Consider the following 19,125-nt stretch of genomic DNA (forward strand, 5'->3'; position numbering starts at 1 on the left):
ATCTTTTTACTGTTTTACACATTCAGAGAGAGAGAGAGAGAGAGAGAGAGAGAGAGAGAGAGAGAGGCCATTGTCGAGTTTGGATCAGCAAGAGAGAGAGAGAGAAAGAGAGATGACGATGGGTGATCTGGGTTCAAATGGGTACTTGGTCACCATCTCTGTGATCCTTTATCTGACCTCAATTACCCATGTGATTGCTTCGATCCACGACTACCAAAACGAGACCTTTATCCACCGTGCTAATTCATTCTTCTTCCATGGCGGCAGTGAGGGTCTCTATGCTTCCAGAGTCACCTCCTTCAACGACACTCAACCTTCCGAAGAAAAGTCCCTCAATGGCAAATCCTTCATCAGGTATTCCTTCTTACTCTCTTTGTTCTTATTGTTCCATCCACAAAATGGGAATGTTTGATCCGTTTCTTTCTCGGGAAACAGATTGAGTTTCGTCCTTTTCCTTTTCTTATCACCCTTTTCCATGAAAAAAATCATATTTTTTTTGGGGGTCCTTGGATGCTCCGTTTGACTCAGATTTGGGAAATATGAATTTCTAATCGAGTAAATGCACAAAATGATAGTGATATTTTGATTTGTTTGTTGTGTAAATTAGCTAATGTTATTCTGTAGCTGAACCGTCACCTCTCTTTGACTTAAACAGATTGCCACTAGAGAGCATTTAGTTTAACAAAATGGAAATTCATGGATTCTATATATTTATGTGAGGAAAAGAAATACAGTTAAAAGTAGTTAATGTTTTGTGCTCAATCAGGTTTGAGTCTATCACCTTTCGAAGAACAAAAGAATCTATTGAAAAGAAATATGAAATGCAGCAAAAGACAGGGTTGGTGGAAGCTATAATAGTTAAGGTAAGAGATAGGAAAAACATTGGGGGCACTTATCTGAACTCTGATGCTATATGCTGCACCCCAGAACTTGCCAAGGAAGGTTCATGCAAGTTAGGAGAGGTTATCATCCGCCAAAATCAGGATGATCCGGATGGGCCTAAACGGTTACAGACATTTTTCGAAGGGCAAAATGAAGAGACTAAAATGGTTATTCAAACTGTTGAGATAAACAGCACTGGAATGTATTACCTGTATTTTATGTTTTGTGATCCTCAACTGAAGGACACAATAATCTCTGGAAGAACTGTTTGGAGAAATCCGGATGGTTATCTACCGGGGAAGATGACGCCGTTAATGACATTTTATGGTTTAATGTCTTTGGCATACCTTCTTCTTGGTCTGGTCTGGTTTCTCTGGTTTGTGCAATACTGGAAAGATGTAATACAGTTACATTACCACATTACTGCTGTTATTGGACTTGGGATGTGCGAAATGGCCCTATGGTATTTTGAGTATGCAAATTTCAATTCAACCGGAAGCAGGCCAATGGTAATTACATTATGGGCTGTTACCTTCACTGCTGTCAAGAAAACAGTCTCACGGCTTCTTCTTCTGGTTGTCTCTATGGGTTATGGTGTTGTGCGCCCAACACTTGGTGGTATAACCTCAAGAGTCCTCCTTCTTGGTGCAGGGTATTTTGTGGCCTCTGAAGCACTTGAGCTGGTGGAACATCTGGGTAATATTAATGACTTCTCTGGAAAAACAAGACTTTTCCTGGTGCTGCCTGTTGCTCTGTTAGATGCAAGTTTTATTCTTTGGATCTTTTCATCATTATCTAAAACCCTGGAGAAGCTTCAGGTAACCTAGTATGCTATTGCCATTCACGCACTGGTATAAATATTGTCTCCCACACTAGTTAGCTTGTGAGAGAGGTACCACTTCAATGAGCTCAATTCCAATCTATGAAATTCTAGAATAGGCACATTTTAGACATATTTGTGTCGATTATATTTGTTATCATTGACATATTTACAAAAGTATTATGATGGTTTAACAAAGGAAAAAAAGGGTACATTTAGGAAATGGCTTTTGTGTGTTTTAGAGAGTTTTGATCCTAGGATGAATAAAAAACGGGTAACTGAAGAATGCTCAGAGTTTCAAAATAAGATCATTGTTTTCCTATAGATTGTTAGTGATGCTTCTACATGTTCACTTTTAAATAATGTATAATTTGCATTTCATTTGGTTGGCTGTCAATTAAAGTGGTTTTGTCCATTTATCCATTCTGTGCGCAGATTCGGAAAAGTTTGGCAAAACTTGAATTGTACAGGAAATTTACGAATTCCCTTGCAGTGACAGTGCTGCTTTCAGTAATATGGATTGGCTATGAGGTAGTCTTTTTTTTTCTTTACTACTTTCTTCCTTATTTCCCGTCTTTGCCTTTGATGCTCATTAAGCCACGAAAATTTGCTACTGGATGGTGAAGTCAAACCTACTTTTCTTCTAGCTAAAAAGCTGCTTTCCATGTTAAGTTCTCCCTCCTTATTTACCATTTTTAAGTTTACTATAAAACAGAAAAACCTAATGAAAGAAAATACAGGGTGAGATAATAGACTTGAATAAAAACTTAACAAGTGAATTCGATGCCTTAACTTGTCAAACAGTTCTGAGGAGAGTAGTTCCTGAATAACCAGGAGCAAGATACTCTTAATAATCATGTTTTTATTTTTATGCTGATAGACTCTGATTTTTTTTTGTATCAGTTGTACTTCAATGCATCTGACCCTTTAAGTGAACTATGGCAAAGAGCTTGGATCATCCCGGCTTTCTGGACTTTGTTTGCTTACGTTTTGTTGCTAGTGATCTGCATTCTTTGGGCCCCATCTCAAAATCCAACCAGGTATAGTCCAGCTTTACTATTTGTCACCCCTTGGAACAAAAAACGGAAGAAAAAACAGAAAATATACAAAAAAGGAGGAGGATATGATATAAATTCTGATATAGCATAAAAGCCGACTCATGAAATGAACCGGAGTAATATTTTTCTGATAATTGCATATTTATACTTGTAGTTCTACTACATTTCCTTTCACACCTTTGCCTTTCCCTGGGGATGACATCTTTGATCTGAAAGTAGTAAATCTGTTTTTCAGTTAGTGTGTGTCTTGCTGCGTTCTAAATTTTTGTTACTAGTAAGTTGTGGTTTGAATGATGTGGTATAAATTTTAATGCAAGGAAAATTTGGAAGATACCTCAAGGAATCTCAGTAGTTAAGGACGCAAATATGGAAATTTTTATTTAAGTTCTAATTAATAGTAAAATAATAATGGTTATTTTGTTATAAAATCTGCTTATGGCTTTTATGTTGCGAGAATTTCAATTGCTCCAGTGAGTGATTTTCTCGAAAAAAAATTGTTATCTTTAACTTTCCTGTTCTTGTCTGAAAATGAAATCGCTTTTATGCTAGAGAAAAGACTGTTGATTTTTTGTCAAAATCTACAAGAAATATTATTAGCTAGTTAGTGGAATCAATATAAGCTAGATTCTTTGTCTCTTTATTGGAAAAGTATCAGATGTATATTACTTGATAAACATTCTAGCTTGAAGCTTGCCTAAAACCAAAATCAACTGAAGTTACTGAAGTATATTAAAGGAATTTCAAACCTAAATACTCCATGAGGTTTGAGACAATAACTTAAGAAGAAATGAGATGTTTGAAGGCTGATTTTGAAAGGTGTACTCACTGCTAACTAAATTGAAAATAGTAGTACAGGACTATAGAATTATGCTTGATTTTAACACTGACATAGTGACATTTTACTTGTGATTGTGCAGATATGCATACTCAGAGGAGACAGGGGATGACTTTGATGAGGAGGCTATCAAACTCACTGGAAGTGGAATTAAGGTGTCTGGGGATATGACAATCATGCTAGAAAGAAAGGAAAGAAAGACATCAATTCCTACAGATCATCATGTGTTTGGACTTGGAGAAGATAGAGAGGAGGACAAGAGGGAGTAGTAATGGTCTCAGCTTCTGTATTCTATTATGTCAGAATTATTTAAAGTTTTGCCTTCTATTCTTTGCTGTGCCTCTTTGTATTACTTGGGAGGGCTTAAAAGAAGGGTACGTGTCAACATGGAGAAGCAACAAAAGAGAGGGAAAGAGTGAGGGAAGGATTTGTTAAGATCATTCAACTTCTAATTTCAAGGTAGGTGATTCTGTCAGCTTTCCAGGACGGGTGTTCAGTGGATAGCAAGCAAAAAACTAACTAGTTGGCACGAGTGCTTTGTGAGGTTGGCAGAGTTCTTACCTAGTAGCATCATCCTTGTACTTACACTTACCTCATAACATGGTTCAAGTAACTTCGACCTATAAAAGGGTTTTGCTTACCCTTTTATATGCTCTATTGGGCATTGTTAAAGAAATAGAAGAATGAAAGAAAATATTGTCATGGCATTTGTTATAAGCAAGTCTTCATGGAGAATAATAATACTTGACAGCAATGACTGACATTTAATTAAAACATCAAATTAAAAAAAGAAGCAGCAAAGAACACTAGAACAGGGAATACATTTTTCTAATCAATGCTTTTTCGTATTTAAGACATGTACTCCAAGTTAAGGTCGAATAGTTTGGGGTTTTTACCTCATGGGGTTTTCACCTCTGGTGTAGTGGTGAAAAGAATTAGCACCTACTCTTTGTCAACAAAACATTCCAATCAGTATTGTTTATTGGGCCTTATTTTTAAAACCCCATGAGTAAGCTCCTTTGGTTTGGACCAAAGAAGACTTTATTAGAAGAGACATATCAGTTCATTAGCGTGAAATTAATAATTATGATATATGAATGTCACGTGAAAAAGGTGACACTCCACATGCATGACTCACATACTATTGATTTGTTAGACAGACAATGAGACAATATCATATAGGTTAGTACTAGCCAAAAACCAGTTGCAAATAACTCCGTCATGCAAGATTATTTACAAAGATTGTAATGAAACTAAAGAAATCATTGTTGAAAGAGACGGTAGAAGAAAAAACACGGTGGTATGGTATGTAGGATTTGGCAATATCAACTTTGATGAATGCCGAGAATATATCTTTATCCTAAAGACTCTAGTTGATAAAGCGATTCCACCTTATCAGTAGCATGTTAAAGTTGTAGTATAGTATAGTCTGCGAAGAGCTATGTAAAAGTTATGGCTGAGATAAAGTAGTTGTGTATTACGTAAAAATTGTGGTTGTAAATTATGTGTACCAAGGGTGAATTGTGATATCATGTGTTAATCACTGGATTGAGCGTGAATTACTTAACCTTAGTATCTAAGTGTAGAGGTTATCTATAAATAACGAGCTTCTGGGCTTGTATGAGGCAAAAGTCAATCAAAAATAAAATCTTTCTTGTATCTACAATGTTTTCATTCTAAGAATTTGATCTCTTATTGAAAGTATGAGTTGTTATATTCGTACCATAGGATGTCCACGTAGAAGCCAATATGCTCTGCATTTGCCCCCAAAGAATCTCGTGCATTAAAACGCCTCCAATTAACGATTCAAGCAACAATCATTGTTGTCATGAACAAGTTTGTGAAGAACCAAGTCTTTAAAACTTTTAAAACCCTGAATGATTATGTTTTTGTCTGGGCTTATGAAGAAAAGCTTTAGACTCTAATAATAACTGAAACTATGATGATATGCCCATTCAATAATTCAATTTATATAACAATACTAATCTCATAATAATATAAACGCCCTCTACAACATATTTTAAATGTGTTAGTGTTTATAATTGGACAAGGAAGTTGCTATAACTGCTGAGTGCTAATTCTTTTAATGTTTTCAGAATTTTTAGTCATTGTCAATCAAACATTATTCAAATATGCCTATCCTTGGATATTTGAAGAGGTCCATGGATTTGGAGGATTATTGAATAAAAAGTTATAACCAATTATAAAAGGTTGAGGTTGCTCCCCCATCCATTTGAGAGGATATCATCGTTGTGTTTGCTGAATCTAACACGCTAGAACAGAATTTCATTTACTCCCTTGAAGAACCTTTGTTTATTGGCAAGCACTCTAAATGATATTTATTATTTACCTGGTTTGTCAATACATTTTTTTTTCTAGGATAATTTGATTGTATAGCAGAAGTTCTCGAAGCAAGGGTATCAATATCATTTTCTATGCATGGAATTGTAGTTTCTCGGAGGTCATGAACATGTTTAACCTTCTCATACAAACCAAAACATTCATCAGAGTGCAAGTAAAATCATGGTAAAGAGTGCATTATAGAGTGACACATTTGAGCCTCCAAGTAAAATCATGGAAAGGAAGAATATATTGAGGTGAGATTATGCATTTTCTAAAATCTGCACATTTCTCAAATTTTAATAACTGTATGGTGCAACCCCTATTGTGCAAAATTGTTCTCACCAAGCCTTCAGCACTAGAAGCACATTGGTGAAAAGAATTGAGTACACAAATGTCTTACGAGCAGCAGTTAAAAAGCAGCTAGTAGATAATCGATGTGTTGGGAGGTTTCATACTTCTTCAACCTATGATGAGAAATTGTCATCAATCAAACTTGTAATCTCAATATAAGACCAATATAGTTTTTCTGAGAGGAGGGCCAGAATAACCTGGGGGAGGCTCATTAACTCAAAAACAGCTTTCTTAGGGGTAAGTTCATTGTCAATAATACGAGCAACTGCTGTCAACACTGGCATCTTTACATTATATTTCTGAGCCAAAGCAATCACAGCTCCAGCTGTGGAGACGCCTTCTGCTACCTGCACATAGTAAGGATAAAAATTTCAGTAACCCTGCCACTTGCAAGAATTTCAGGTATGATCAGGCTCAGGCACACTTGGAAACTATTCAGATACCTGATTCATGGAATTAATTATGTTCTCAAGCTTCTCGCCTGATCCAAGACGCACACCAACTGTTCTGTTTCTCGAAAGATTCACAAAACATGTAAGCATTATGTCTCCGGTTCCTGATAGACCAGTTATTGTAGCCGGCTTTGCACCCATCTTCAAAAAGATAATTGGAGGAAAGAGATATAAGATAAGCAAAATACACAGATCGGTTATTTTGGGGGGCAGGGAGGGAAATTATACCTATAGATGTGCATGCGTACATCGATAGATGGTATTACTATTATGTATTCATGTCCAATTAATATATACAACACCAGAAAAACCAAGATCTCGGACCATCGAAATGGCTATAAAGCATCAGAGCTCTATTCTTGACCTTGCGATAGTCAATGTAGCAGTGTGCAAATGAAAATGCCAAAGTTTGCACTATATGTATTGTATATTCTATGCCTGCTGCAAGTTAGATGTTCTATACAGCATTGCATCTACAGTTAGTCAAATTGTTGACAAGCAGACAATTTTAAGAGCAAAACAATTTGGTCCTCTTCGGTATGATTACTTGGAAAAGAAAAGAAAGGTGATAGTTTGTACTATTTGCAAAGAATTCTAAGAATTGATTTAGTAGAAACAATTACCTTAGTTGCAAGCCATCGTATCTCTGAGCAGCCTTGTGAGACAAGAGCAGCCATTGAGTTGTTACCAAGATTCATACCTTCTACTATCCCAGCTGCTATTGCAAGCACATTCTTGAGTGCACCAGCTATTTCAACTCCTGTAACATCACTGGAGTTATCAGAGATTACAAGCTGAACTTTTGAACCAAAATCTGTATATACAGTTGTTTGACATACCATACATAAAAAAATAAAAAAAAATAAAAAAAATCGGGGCCTCATGGAATAGGGGAGAAAGTGTAATGCAAGCAGGAAAGACATACTTGTTCAGAAGGGAGAAAAGAATTCATTTACATATAAAATTTGATTTCATTTATGAGTCTACAGACGATCATGTACCTTGATGTGCTGATTCTTAAATGATCTGAAGCTAGTAGCTGCTGAACTGTGTTTGCCAATTTCTTGTCTTTCGATGCCACCACCATTGCTGCAAGTGGCTTTCAAGTCATCATACTTAAAACTGAAGAAACAAAATCGACATATGCAATTAGCAATTACATTGTCACCTGTGGGTAGCTTATTCATCAATTCCAGAGCAAAAGAAGGCCCTGATAGTGCCACAAAAGGCTGTCGAGGATTTCTTAGTGCTTGAGGAATGATTTGAGCCATCATCCTCAGTGTATTCAGCTCGAGGCCTTTACTAAGAGATATGAATGGCAAGCCTGGATGAACATAATCAGCAATGCTCTCGAGAAAAGATGAGCTGAACTGCAATAGCATAAACAAAGATTCAAACAGTCGCATCTTTTAAGAATGTCAAATGCTGAGATTCATCATATCTATTTTACTTGACTGCAAATACTCAGACTTCATTGAAGCATCAATTACTACTACTAGTTCTACTAATCTGCAAAGACTAAAGAAGAAGAAAAAAGATAACACCAAAATCGAATGACCTGAACAGGCACTGCATGAAGGCAAAAGTCTGCATCAAGCAAAGCAGATTTTGCATCCGTAGTAGCAACTACATTTTCTGGCAGCATGTGATCCGGGAAGTACTTACTGCAAAATCACAAACAGTCACCAAAGAGAAATTGCTGATAAAATTATATGATCACAGCTCACATGTTAGACAGACAAAATGGTTACCAATTGCAATGCCTCTTATTGATAGACAAGCAAACTTGAGGATCCCGAACGAGCATCTTGACTTCTAATTGAGCCTTTCTATTTGCAACATGAGCAGCCATTGCTGTCCCAAAAGAACCCCCTCCAAGCACAACCACCTTTTTGAACAAAAAACACTATTAGAGAACTCACCCAACAGCTTAAACTTTTGGGTTGAATTGATTCTTTACATGATATTAGAGCTTAATTGTCACAGGTTCTGTTAAATAACAAGAAAAGAGAGGAACATTGAAATAATCTGTGTGTATTGACTGATGAAGGCTGTACAATATATAAACAGACTAATGGCCTAAGCCCAAACCTAATGTAATCTGACCTAATACAAAATAAGGAAACCCTAATTACAAAATAAGGAAACCCTAATTACAATATATTTCTAACACTCCCTCTCAAGCTGGAGCGTATAGGTCATATGCACCAAGCTTGTTACATATAAACTCTATTCGAGGGACCCTCAAAGATTTTGTAAACACATCTGCTAATTGCTCATTAGAGGGTACAAAGCTAGTTTTAATTTCACCAGCAAGAACCTTTTCTCGAACAAAGTGGCAATCTATTTCTATATGCTTGGTTCTTTCATGAAACACTGGATTTGATGAAATGTGTAGAGCTGCTTGATTATCACAAATGAGAGTAGCCTGTCCAGTGTCTCCAAACTTAAGTTCTCTGAGAAGCTGTTTAAGCCAGATGAGCTCGCAAGTAGTAGTCGCCATGGAGCAATATTCTGCTTCAGCACTTGATCTGGCAACTACGCTTTGTTTCTTACTTTTCCAGGAAATCAATTTGCCTCCAACAAAGACACAATACCCAGAAGTAGATCTCCTATCAGTTGGACAACCAGCCCAATCAGCATCACAGTACCCAACCACTTTATCATGACCTTTATCTTCATATTCAAGGCCTTTCCCTGGAGATGCCTTGATATACTTAAGAATACGAATGACTGCATTCCAATGTTCTTGACATGGAGAATTGAGAAATTGACTGACAGCACCTGCAAAGGAAATATCAGGCCGAGTGACTTGAGGTAGTTCAATTTTCCAACCAATCTTCTATACTGCTCAGGATCTGAAAAGGGCTCCCCCTGATTTGGTAGAAGCTTGATACTTGGATCCATAGGAGTATCAACAGACTTTGAATTTAACAGAGCAGTTTCTTCAAGAATATCCAGAGCATATTTCCTCTGAGATATCACAACACCAGCTTTAGATTGGACCACCTCGATTCCTAAGAAGTATCGAAGTTTCCCAAGATCCTTAGTCTGAAAATGATGACATAAGTGTTGTTTCAATCGAGTGATCTCATGCTGATCACTGCCTGTGATGACAATATCATCCACATATACCACCAGATAAAAAGATCTAGAAGCAGAATGACGATAAAAGAGAGAATGATCAGCTGCACTCCGAGTCATGTCAAATTGTTGAACAACACTGCTAAATTTACCAAACCAAGCTCTTGGAGATTGTTTGAGGCCATAGAGAGACTTACGAAGACGACAAACAACACTGCTAAATAGATCAGGCCGAGTGACTGTGAGGTAGTTCAATTTTCCAACCAATCTTCTATACTGCTCAGGATCTGAAAAGGGCTCCCCCTGATTTGGTAGAAGCTTGATACTTGGATCCATAGGAGTATCAACAGACTTTGTATTTAACAGAGCAGTTTCTTCAAGAATATCCAGAGCATATTTCCTCTGAGATATCACAACACCAGCTTTAGATTGGACCACCTCGATTCCTAAGAAGTATCGAAGTTTCCCAAGATCCTTAGTCTGAAAATGATGACATAAGTGTTGTTTCAATCGAGTGATCTCATGCTGATCACTGCCTGTGATGACAATATCATCCACATATACCACCAGATAAATAGATCTAGAAGCAGAATGACGATAAAAGAGAGAATGATCAGCTGCACTCCGAGTCATGTCAAATTGTTGAACAACACTGCTAAATTTACCAAACCAAGCTCTTGGAGATTGTTTGAGGCCATAGAGAGACTTACGAAGACGACAAACAAGACCTGACTCCCCCTGAGCAACAAATCCAGGAGGTTGCTCCATATAAATTTCTTCCTCAAGATCACCATGAAGAAAAGCATTCTTGATATCCAGTTGGTAGAGAGGCCAATGGCTAATAGCAGCCATGTCAATAAAAAGGCGAACAATAGACATTTTCGCCACAGGAGAAAAAGTATCAATAAAATTCAAGCCAAAGACCTGAGTGAAACCCTTCGCCACCAAGCGAGCTTTAAGACGAGGTCCAACCTTAACAGCATAAATCCATCTGCAACCAACCACAGATTTTCCAGAAGGAAGAGGCACCAGGTCCCATGTGCCATTATGATGAAGAGCACTCATTTCATCAATCATAGCTTGTCTCCATCCCGAATGTGAAAGTGCATCACCTGTGGTCTTAGGAACAGATACAGAGGACAAAGAGGAAAGGCAAGCAAAATATGATAGAGAAAGACGATGATAACTAATATTGACTGTATACCTGGCCGGAGGGCGAGTATCACGAGTACCCTTACGAAGAGCAATGGGAAGGTCACTATTCGAAGGTGGGACCGAAGTCGTGGGAGGAGATGCAGTTGAATGTGAGTCCACAGATACATCTGACGAACTATGCTCGATCTCATCAGCAGAAGAGGTGATAGAAGGAGAGTCAGAAACATGGACAGGTAAAGACGGAAGGTAAAGAAAGTCACTTGGAAAGGACGACTGTACAGAATCAGTATCCACAGGAGTAGTAGAGGTTCCAAAAAAGGGAACTGATTCAAAAAAGGAGACATCCGCCGAGATAAAGTATCGACGTAAAGTGGGAGAGTAGCAACGGTAACCCTTCTGAGACCGAGGATAACCCAGAAAAACACATTTATGAGACTTGGAAGCTAATTTATTCAAACCTGGACCAAGATGATGAAGAAAACACGTAGAACCAAACACATGTGAAGTTAAAGGATATAAAGCTTGATGGGGAAATGAAATAGAGTGAGGTACCTTATGATTGAGAACAGATGATGGCATGCGATTAATGAGATAGCATGCAGTAAGTATAGCATCACCCCAGAATTTGTATGGAACATTACCATCAATTAACAAGGCACGAGTGGTTTCAACCAGATGGCGATTCTTGCGCTCGGCTACACCATTTTGTTGAGGTGTATGAGGGCAAGATGTTTGATGAAGAATGCCATGAGATGAAAAGAATTGTTGAAATTGATGAGATAAGTACTCACATGCATTATCACTACGAAAAGTACGAATAGGAATACCAAATTGAGTTTTTATTTCATTATAAAATAACTGAAAAATAGAAAACAACTCAGACCGCTTTTTCATTAAAAATAACCAAGTACATCTGGAATAATCATCAATAAAAGTAACAAAGTACTTAAAACCCAAAGTAGAAGAATGACGACTTGGTCCCCAAACATCAGAGTGGACCACAGAAAAAGGAGAAACAGCTTGACGACTAAGACGACTCGGAAACGTACTACGAGTATGTTTCCCAAACTGACAAGACTCACAATTTAAAGTAGAAAGAGACGATAAATGGGGAACCATCTTCTGAAGCTTTGCAAGACTAGGATGGCCCAGACGAGCATGGATAGTAAGAGGAGAATCCATAGTGGAGCAGGCTGAAGAAGAGGGAACTAGTTGATAGAGGCCCTGAGACTCACATCCTTTGGTAATCTCCTTCCCCGAACTCCGATCCTGAAAGATGACAGAGGTTTTAGTAAAAGAAACAACACAGTCAATGGATTTGGTCAACCGACTAATAGAAAGTAAGTTAAAAGGAGAATCGGGAACATATAGAACATGATCCAGAGATAAATTAGGTAAAAGAAGAACCGTGCCAATCTCCCTTGATTGGACCAGAGACCCATTGGCCATAATAATAGTGGGAAAAGAACCAATAGTACAAAGGGAAGTGAATAAGGACTTATTACCAGAAATGTGATCAGAAGCCCCAGAATCTAGAGTCCAAGGGCCAATAGAGTGCAACTGAGATATGCCAGCAAAAGAATTACCAGAATTACGAGTGGGAGCAATGGATGCAGTAGGACCTGATGTTTGTTTCTCATACCACCAAGTCACAAAAGCTTTTGCCTGACTCCAAATAGCTTCACAAGTAACAGTAGGTCGAAAAATCTGCTTGATAGACGGATGAAGAGTAGCTTTAATGAGGCTACACAGCTGAGCATCAATCATTTTCCACTGTGTGCGCTCCTTTTCCGCCACAGATTCAGCCTTAGTGGTGAGATGGGATGTATAATTCTGCACATCCAACCAAAGTCGCAGATCGGAAGACCAAGTATCATAGTTGGAACCATGCAATTTATCCACACTCAACGGAGCAAGGATATAATTTGAAAAAATAGCAGAGTCCGACTTTTTCTCAGCCGGAGTACCAGCATTGGAGACAGGAGGGTCCATAATTAAGAGAAAAAATAATCAAAAAAAGGACAGATCACACAACTAACCGGTAGAAGAGGGATATGACGTCAACACAAAACGAAGTCCAAACACAGAACCAGGACCAGATCCAGAACCGTCACAGGGAGACGAGGAGAACACCACCAGCCGCGGCCGAAGAGGAGGTCCCACGCGCCGCCTTGGGGAGAGGATGACCGGAGCTTGCACGGGCGCGTGAGGGCTCCGATGGAGGTGTGGCCGGTGCGGTTGGGATCGCGCTTCCAAGACGAGCACGCCGGTATGTGGTTTGCCGGAAAACTCCACCGGACGGTGGTGGTTGACGAAGACAGCAGCCTGAACGTGAAAGCGGAAGAAAAAGCGTACCGGAAACTGACAGCGAGATAGTTCCGGAAAAAAATTTAAAAGACGATGAACAGTAGGTTCACCGGAAAAAAAAAAAAATTCAAAGTTCCTTAGGCTCTTGATACCATGTAAAGAATTTTGGGATACACCACCCCAAAAGCTAGCTCAAAGGGTGGGAGTGCCCAAAGCCTTATAAACTCCACATTAGTTGCTCATACAACCAATGTGGACTATATATCTCAACACGCCCCCTCACACGAGAGCCCATTGGGCTTGAAGAGTGGACAATGCAACAGGCCCAGCCTACCTGTGCTAAGAAACGCCACAAGAGAAAGTGGGGGGCGGCGAAGCTCTGATACCATGTAAAATAACAAGAAAAGAGAGGAACATTGAAATAATCTGTGTATTGACTGATGAAGGTTGTACAATATATAAACAGACTAATGGGCTAAGCCCAAATCTAATGTAATCTGACCTAATACAAAATAAGGAAACCCTAATTACAAAATAAGGAAACCCTAATTACAATATATTTCTAACACGTTCAATCCTCACCGCCCCCATTAAATAAATAATTAATTAAGTCTTGTAAAAAAAATTTAGCACGGATAAGTGATCTTGTGCATTGTCCACCCTTCAAGTACTTGACTCTCGTGATGGGACATGTTAGAGAAGTATAAAAACCATTTTAACATAGCCTCACCGAACAGCTTAAACTTTTGGGTTGAATTGGTTCTTTACAAAGAATTTCAAAGCGCCACCCAATACAAAGCACAGACTAACTAAACAATTAAACATCATACTACATTATCAACATTCAGATATAAAACCACAAGAAAAAGAGAGAGAACTTGATTGAAACAAGAGCAACCTTTTTTCAAATTAAGGGGACAATAAATCATAAACCGTGCAACAAATGGTGAAAATGGAGATTGAACATTACCACCAAAGAAACCAATAAATAAGGAAAAATGGCATAGCCAATTGCTTAAAAAAGACGTAGAGAAACACAAGAGTGAGAAAGAAAGCAAATGGAACCAAAACCTACCTTGTTGGTGCGTTGAAGCACGTCAGTGTTGGCCTTAGAGCGCCAAGACCTGGACCAACGGACCAGCTTCTCCCAGGCGACCCTGACGGCTCTACGGCGGTCTCGGGTCGGGTCAAGGTTGGGCTTGGTGTCCGGGTTCGGGTCTTGAGGTGGAGAGGGAGAAGGAGAATGTGAAGCATTTCCAGCACAAGAAGGAGGATGGCTAATGGGGTGCCAGCGAAGGGTAAGAAAGTTGGGTTTTGAGGGTAAATTTTGAAACTTTGAAGTGAGGTTACCGTTGTGAGAAGGGTGAGGCTTAGAAGAAAATAATGGGGTCGCGAATGATGCTTCTAACGCTACTGCCATTGCCAAAACTGATGAAGCTTACTCGCTGTAACACACAGAAAAAGACAGAGATTTGTAATTGTGTATTTCGTAAGAAAAATGCCAACTTACCATTTTATCCTTTCGAAAAGGATAAAGTAAAAAGCAAAAATCCTGTTGCGGAGCGTTGGGTGGAGGTTTGAAGAATTATTTTTTTTCATTTGCTTTTAAATTTAGTATGTTAGCCTAGACTTTTATGCAGTGTAGTTAGGGTAAATAGAATCCAATTGAATCTTATGCTTTAAATTAAATTGTCTTTGAATTTTTTTCTTTTTATAATTGAATAAATTTATTTATCTTTAATATTTTCTATGAGTTTACTTCTTATAGATTGATTTAGGGAAATTGTATGATAATAGTGATGTTGGTGCATGAACCCTGATTTGGTAAATTTATTACAATCTTTATGATCTAGGGATAGACATAGGGTAATTGCGCAATCTTGAATTCTTGAACTTAATGCATGTTTTTTTTGGGAAATAATCGAAGAACTAGGTTTTTTCTGAGATTACATAGATTTAGGGTAACAAGGAATTGAGCCCTAATTAACTTAGAAAGAATTGATTGGCAATATTTTAAGAACAGATTCTTGATAGTTTAATTCATAACATATAGAGGAGATTGGGGGAAGTCGAAACCCTAATTACGCTTGTTTTTAATCTTTAAATTAATCATCTTTCCAATTGTTTTTTAATTCTGAATTTTAATTTGCACGTTATTAATTGTTTTCTTTTTAATTTCAATTTTCTTCATCTAAATATTGATTGTCCAACTAAACTGCGATTAGCGAGCTAGTGTTTGAAACTCAATTCTCGTGGGAACAATCTCGTACTCCGGTATACTTTTATTACTTAACGACCGGTGCACCTGTCGAGTCGCCACAAATTTTTGGCGCCGTTGTCCGGATTATATAACATGCAAATTAAAAACTTGTTGGCATATTCAAATACATATTTAAAGAAAGTTTAAAATACATATTCAAATATAAAAATTGTTTAAAATCATAAAAAATATACATAGTTAATTAAAAAAAAAAAAGGAATCATCTATCTCCTCCACGTATATACCCATCTCACACATACTAAAATTTGGTCTTGACGCTCATATTCGCCTATTATAGTTACTCTCCTTTACTATTCGCCGACATTTGAAATCGAGCCCTCAAAAATATCTCCCTCGTTCTCAACCCTTGCCTAAGACACCACTCCTCAATTCTCATAGTTAAGCTCAAGAGGTATTTGGTATGAGTATTTTAATTCGAACGATGGAAAAATGAAGATAAGTTTTTTTTTTTTACCATGTTTAGTATCAGAAAACATAAGAAATTTCCAGCTAAATAATTCTCCCGGCATTCGAGTTTGTAATTACAGTTTGAAAAAAAAAATCCCTCCCTATACATGGTATTTTTCTCTCTTGAATTCGGATTCTGATTTTTACATTTTGAGAGCAAAAGTCCTCTTGTTTCATGGCTGACATATAATATTTTCAAAAATGATAGGTAATTTGATAAATTCGATTCACATTCCCATCAATATTTTACAATCAACCAAACGTAACATTAGTCAAATTAACCTAACTTTCTCGGTAATATTTTGGGCTACCAAACACTTTTTTGTTATTTTCACAGGCAAAATATTTTTCTACCATATCCCTAGAAATCTTTTTTTTCCGATAAAAATATATATATCTCTTGTACCAAAGACTCCCTAAGTGAAATTGTGTTTAGAGTTAGGATTCTAGATTAATCAGTCACTAATTCAGCAGGAGAAATTATATATATATATATGTGTGTGTGTGTGTGTGTGCGCGCGCGTGCGAGATAAGTTATTTTACCTATCTTTTTTCATGTCTACCTTATCTATCACTCTCCACCACCATTAAATCAGAATTTCAACTAATATTTATCATTTCTTTCTCCTCATCTAACGATATTAGAGAGTGATAAGTAAGGTAGACATGAAAAAAATAGAATAACATATATATATATATATGGGAAAAAGAAGTATCATTTAAAAGGATACACACTTTTAGTCTTTTTAGGTGATTTACACAAAGTTTGATCGGTCAGATTTTGTGTAAATCTGAAAAGTTATTTTTTTTTCTCTCCTCAGTCACATCATTGACGTGTAAAGTAAAAAAAAAGTAACTTTTCAGATTTACATAAAATATGACCGGTCAGTCTTTGTGTAAGTCACTAAAAAGACACAACTTACATCATTTAAAAGGACACACTAAACCCTATACACACACACACACACACACATATATATGTATTACACCGGTGTAAGAATAATAAGTCTTATATCAAATCTTAATCGTTGATTTCTGTGCATCTAATGATTGTCCTTTCAAATATTATAAATTCTATTAAAATCCCTTAAAATCCAATCTTATGAAATCTTGATTGTAAAAAAAGTCTTCAAAGTTCCTCAAATTCTAAATAGTCTTTTAAAATTTATGAGATTTTTTATCTCAAAAAAATCTTTTAAAATCCTAATCTAATACACCCAAGTTGATTTAGGTACTTAATAAGAGTTGGTTTATGTACTTAATAATGAATTCATAGTATTTACTGATGTGTATTTACTTATGTCTGTCTGTGATTGCCGCAAAAACTTTTATCATGTAACCAAAATAATTAAAGAGCATGCAAACAACACGGGGGAATGTTTTTTCCAGTCTCACTTTGCTGTATAAGACCAAAGACCCTACTCCTCCTCCTCCTGACCTCCAACTCATTAGTTTCAATCCTGAATGGAACGTTTTGTAGAGGAGAATTTTTTTTTTTTATCCGAGAATCACGATTTATAGGAATATGATGAGAAAATGAATTTTCTGAGAATGTTACCAAAAGGTTGTTTGGTAGACTAACATATTCTCGAAAATATTGAGTTAATTTTCTTGATGCTATGTTTAGTTGTATTAAATTTTTCCTTTCCATAGAAATCCTAAAATACCACCTCTTGGATGGTATTCCTGAATGTTTTTTTTTTTAAAAATTTACACACAAAATATCTCGAGAAAATCAGATTCTCGAGAAAATTTTAAAAATCTTGTACCAAACGTGAATAAATAAGATTATCACTTTCAGTTTTCAAGGAATCTTAAAAAACCCTTGTATCAAACGGGCCCTTACAAAAAAAACTATCTTTAAATTAGAGTATATTTCTTTTACAGTGAACTTGTATTGAGGGAAAGTGCAAATCAATATACAAAGATCTAAAGAGATACAAGTATGAGAAAAACGTCAATTGCAACGCAAACATTTTATTTTTTAAACATTGCCATTAAAATAAAAATAAAAATTGACCACATTAAGAACTCTTATATTCAATACTTTATATTTATTTCTACCTTTGTATGATTATAATTCTTCATATTTAATGCTTTCACATTAAATATAGGGAATTATAATTATTCAAAAATGAAAATAAATATAATTGTTAGATGAACATAATCGATCTAATGGTGAAATAAAGTGGTAGCAACATTAATTTGTAGTAATAATATCTTATCTCTTTTTTAAATATTATTACTTGTAAAAGAAATGAGATATGATATTGTTACTACCATATAATGTTATTACCATATCTTAACTTTTGGTTTCCGCCAATCAACAGTTATCATTTATTACGAATTAATAATTAATTAATGAGTTTAATTTGTAAAAATAATAACCGTTGATTGACAAAAATCAACGGTTAAGATATGATAGTAACATTGATAACATTGATGGAGCCACATTGGTGCCAGTAGGTACCTTGACGTTGGCTAATTTAGCTACATTTCAAGCGTAGCTAAATAAACGTAGCAAATCATGTTTTAATAATATTGTAGCTATTTTGACACCAGTTACGCTATTTTGACACCAGTTACGCTACATCACAAACGAACAACGAAATTATAATAAATTCATTAATAGGCTTGTTTTAATAATATTGTACAATTGAAAATACACCAGGCACATTAAGTAATAAATAATAATACCCTTGAAAGCTAAAGCCAGGTACGGTCCAATGAAAGGCCTGCAGTGCTGCCGGTCATAGAAATCATCTAATCAGAGAACCATTTTTTCAAACCAACTCTTATTACGTAATTAGAGCAATGGGAGAGAAGAAAATAAACCTACCATGGCCCACTCATTTTCTTTCTTTATCCAAGCTTTATGTGACACACTTCCTATCTAATGTTTACATGTTACTATCAACCCAAAATAAAACACATTGAAAACAAACCCGTTCCTATCTAATTCCCTAGTCGTTTTAACCGTTAGACATTGTTATGTGTTGCATTGCACGATTGCAGTCCCCATAGCAACCACCCCACTTCTCGGATGAAATCATCAACGTCGAAGGTTAATTATAATTTAGCACCCTATACTTACCTAATCATCCTTTACT

The 19,125-nt window shown here is 36.6% G+C and overlaps 2 protein-coding genes across 2 annotated transcripts; one reads left to right on the forward strand and one right to left on the reverse strand.

Annotated features, from left to right (window-relative positions):
- On the forward strand, positions 1–4,288 carry LOC133285904 (uncharacterized). Its single transcript, XM_061483223.1, has 5 exons — positions 1–354; positions 767–1,700; positions 2,138–2,233; positions 2,606–2,742; positions 3,678–4,288. The coding sequence occupies exons 1-5, from the start codon at positions 113–115 to the stop codon at positions 3,862–3,864; spliced, it is 1,596 nt and encodes a 531-aa protein (XP_061339207.1). The 5' UTR covers positions 1–112; the 3' UTR covers positions 3,865–4,288.
- Positions 4,289–6,269: 1,981 nt separating this feature from the next.
- LOC133285892 (glycerol-3-phosphate dehydrogenase [NAD(+)] 2, chloroplastic) lies at positions 6,270–14,564 on the reverse strand. Its single transcript, XM_061483205.1, has 9 exons — positions 14,363–14,564; positions 8,493–8,629; positions 8,300–8,405; positions 7,910–8,111; positions 7,743–7,830; positions 7,365–7,512; positions 6,733–6,882; positions 6,487–6,636; positions 6,270–6,402 (listed from the first exon to the last, which is right to left on the reverse strand). The coding sequence occupies exons 2-9, from the start codon at positions 8,591–8,593 to the stop codon at positions 6,388–6,390; spliced, it is 960 nt and encodes a 319-aa protein (XP_061339189.1). The 5' UTR covers positions 8,594–8,629; positions 14,363–14,564; the 3' UTR covers positions 6,270–6,387.
- Between the last annotated feature and the right edge of the window lie 4,561 nt (positions 14,565–19,125).

This window comes from Gastrolobium bilobum, unplaced genomic scaffold, assembly GCF_033153095.1.
Source record: "Gastrolobium bilobum isolate Gb01-03AN ecotype WA unplaced genomic scaffold, APGP_CSIRO_Gbil_v1 utg1530, whole genome shotgun sequence".
Classification (NCBI taxonomy): domain Eukaryota; kingdom Viridiplantae; phylum Streptophyta; class Magnoliopsida; order Fabales; family Fabaceae; genus Gastrolobium; species Gastrolobium bilobum.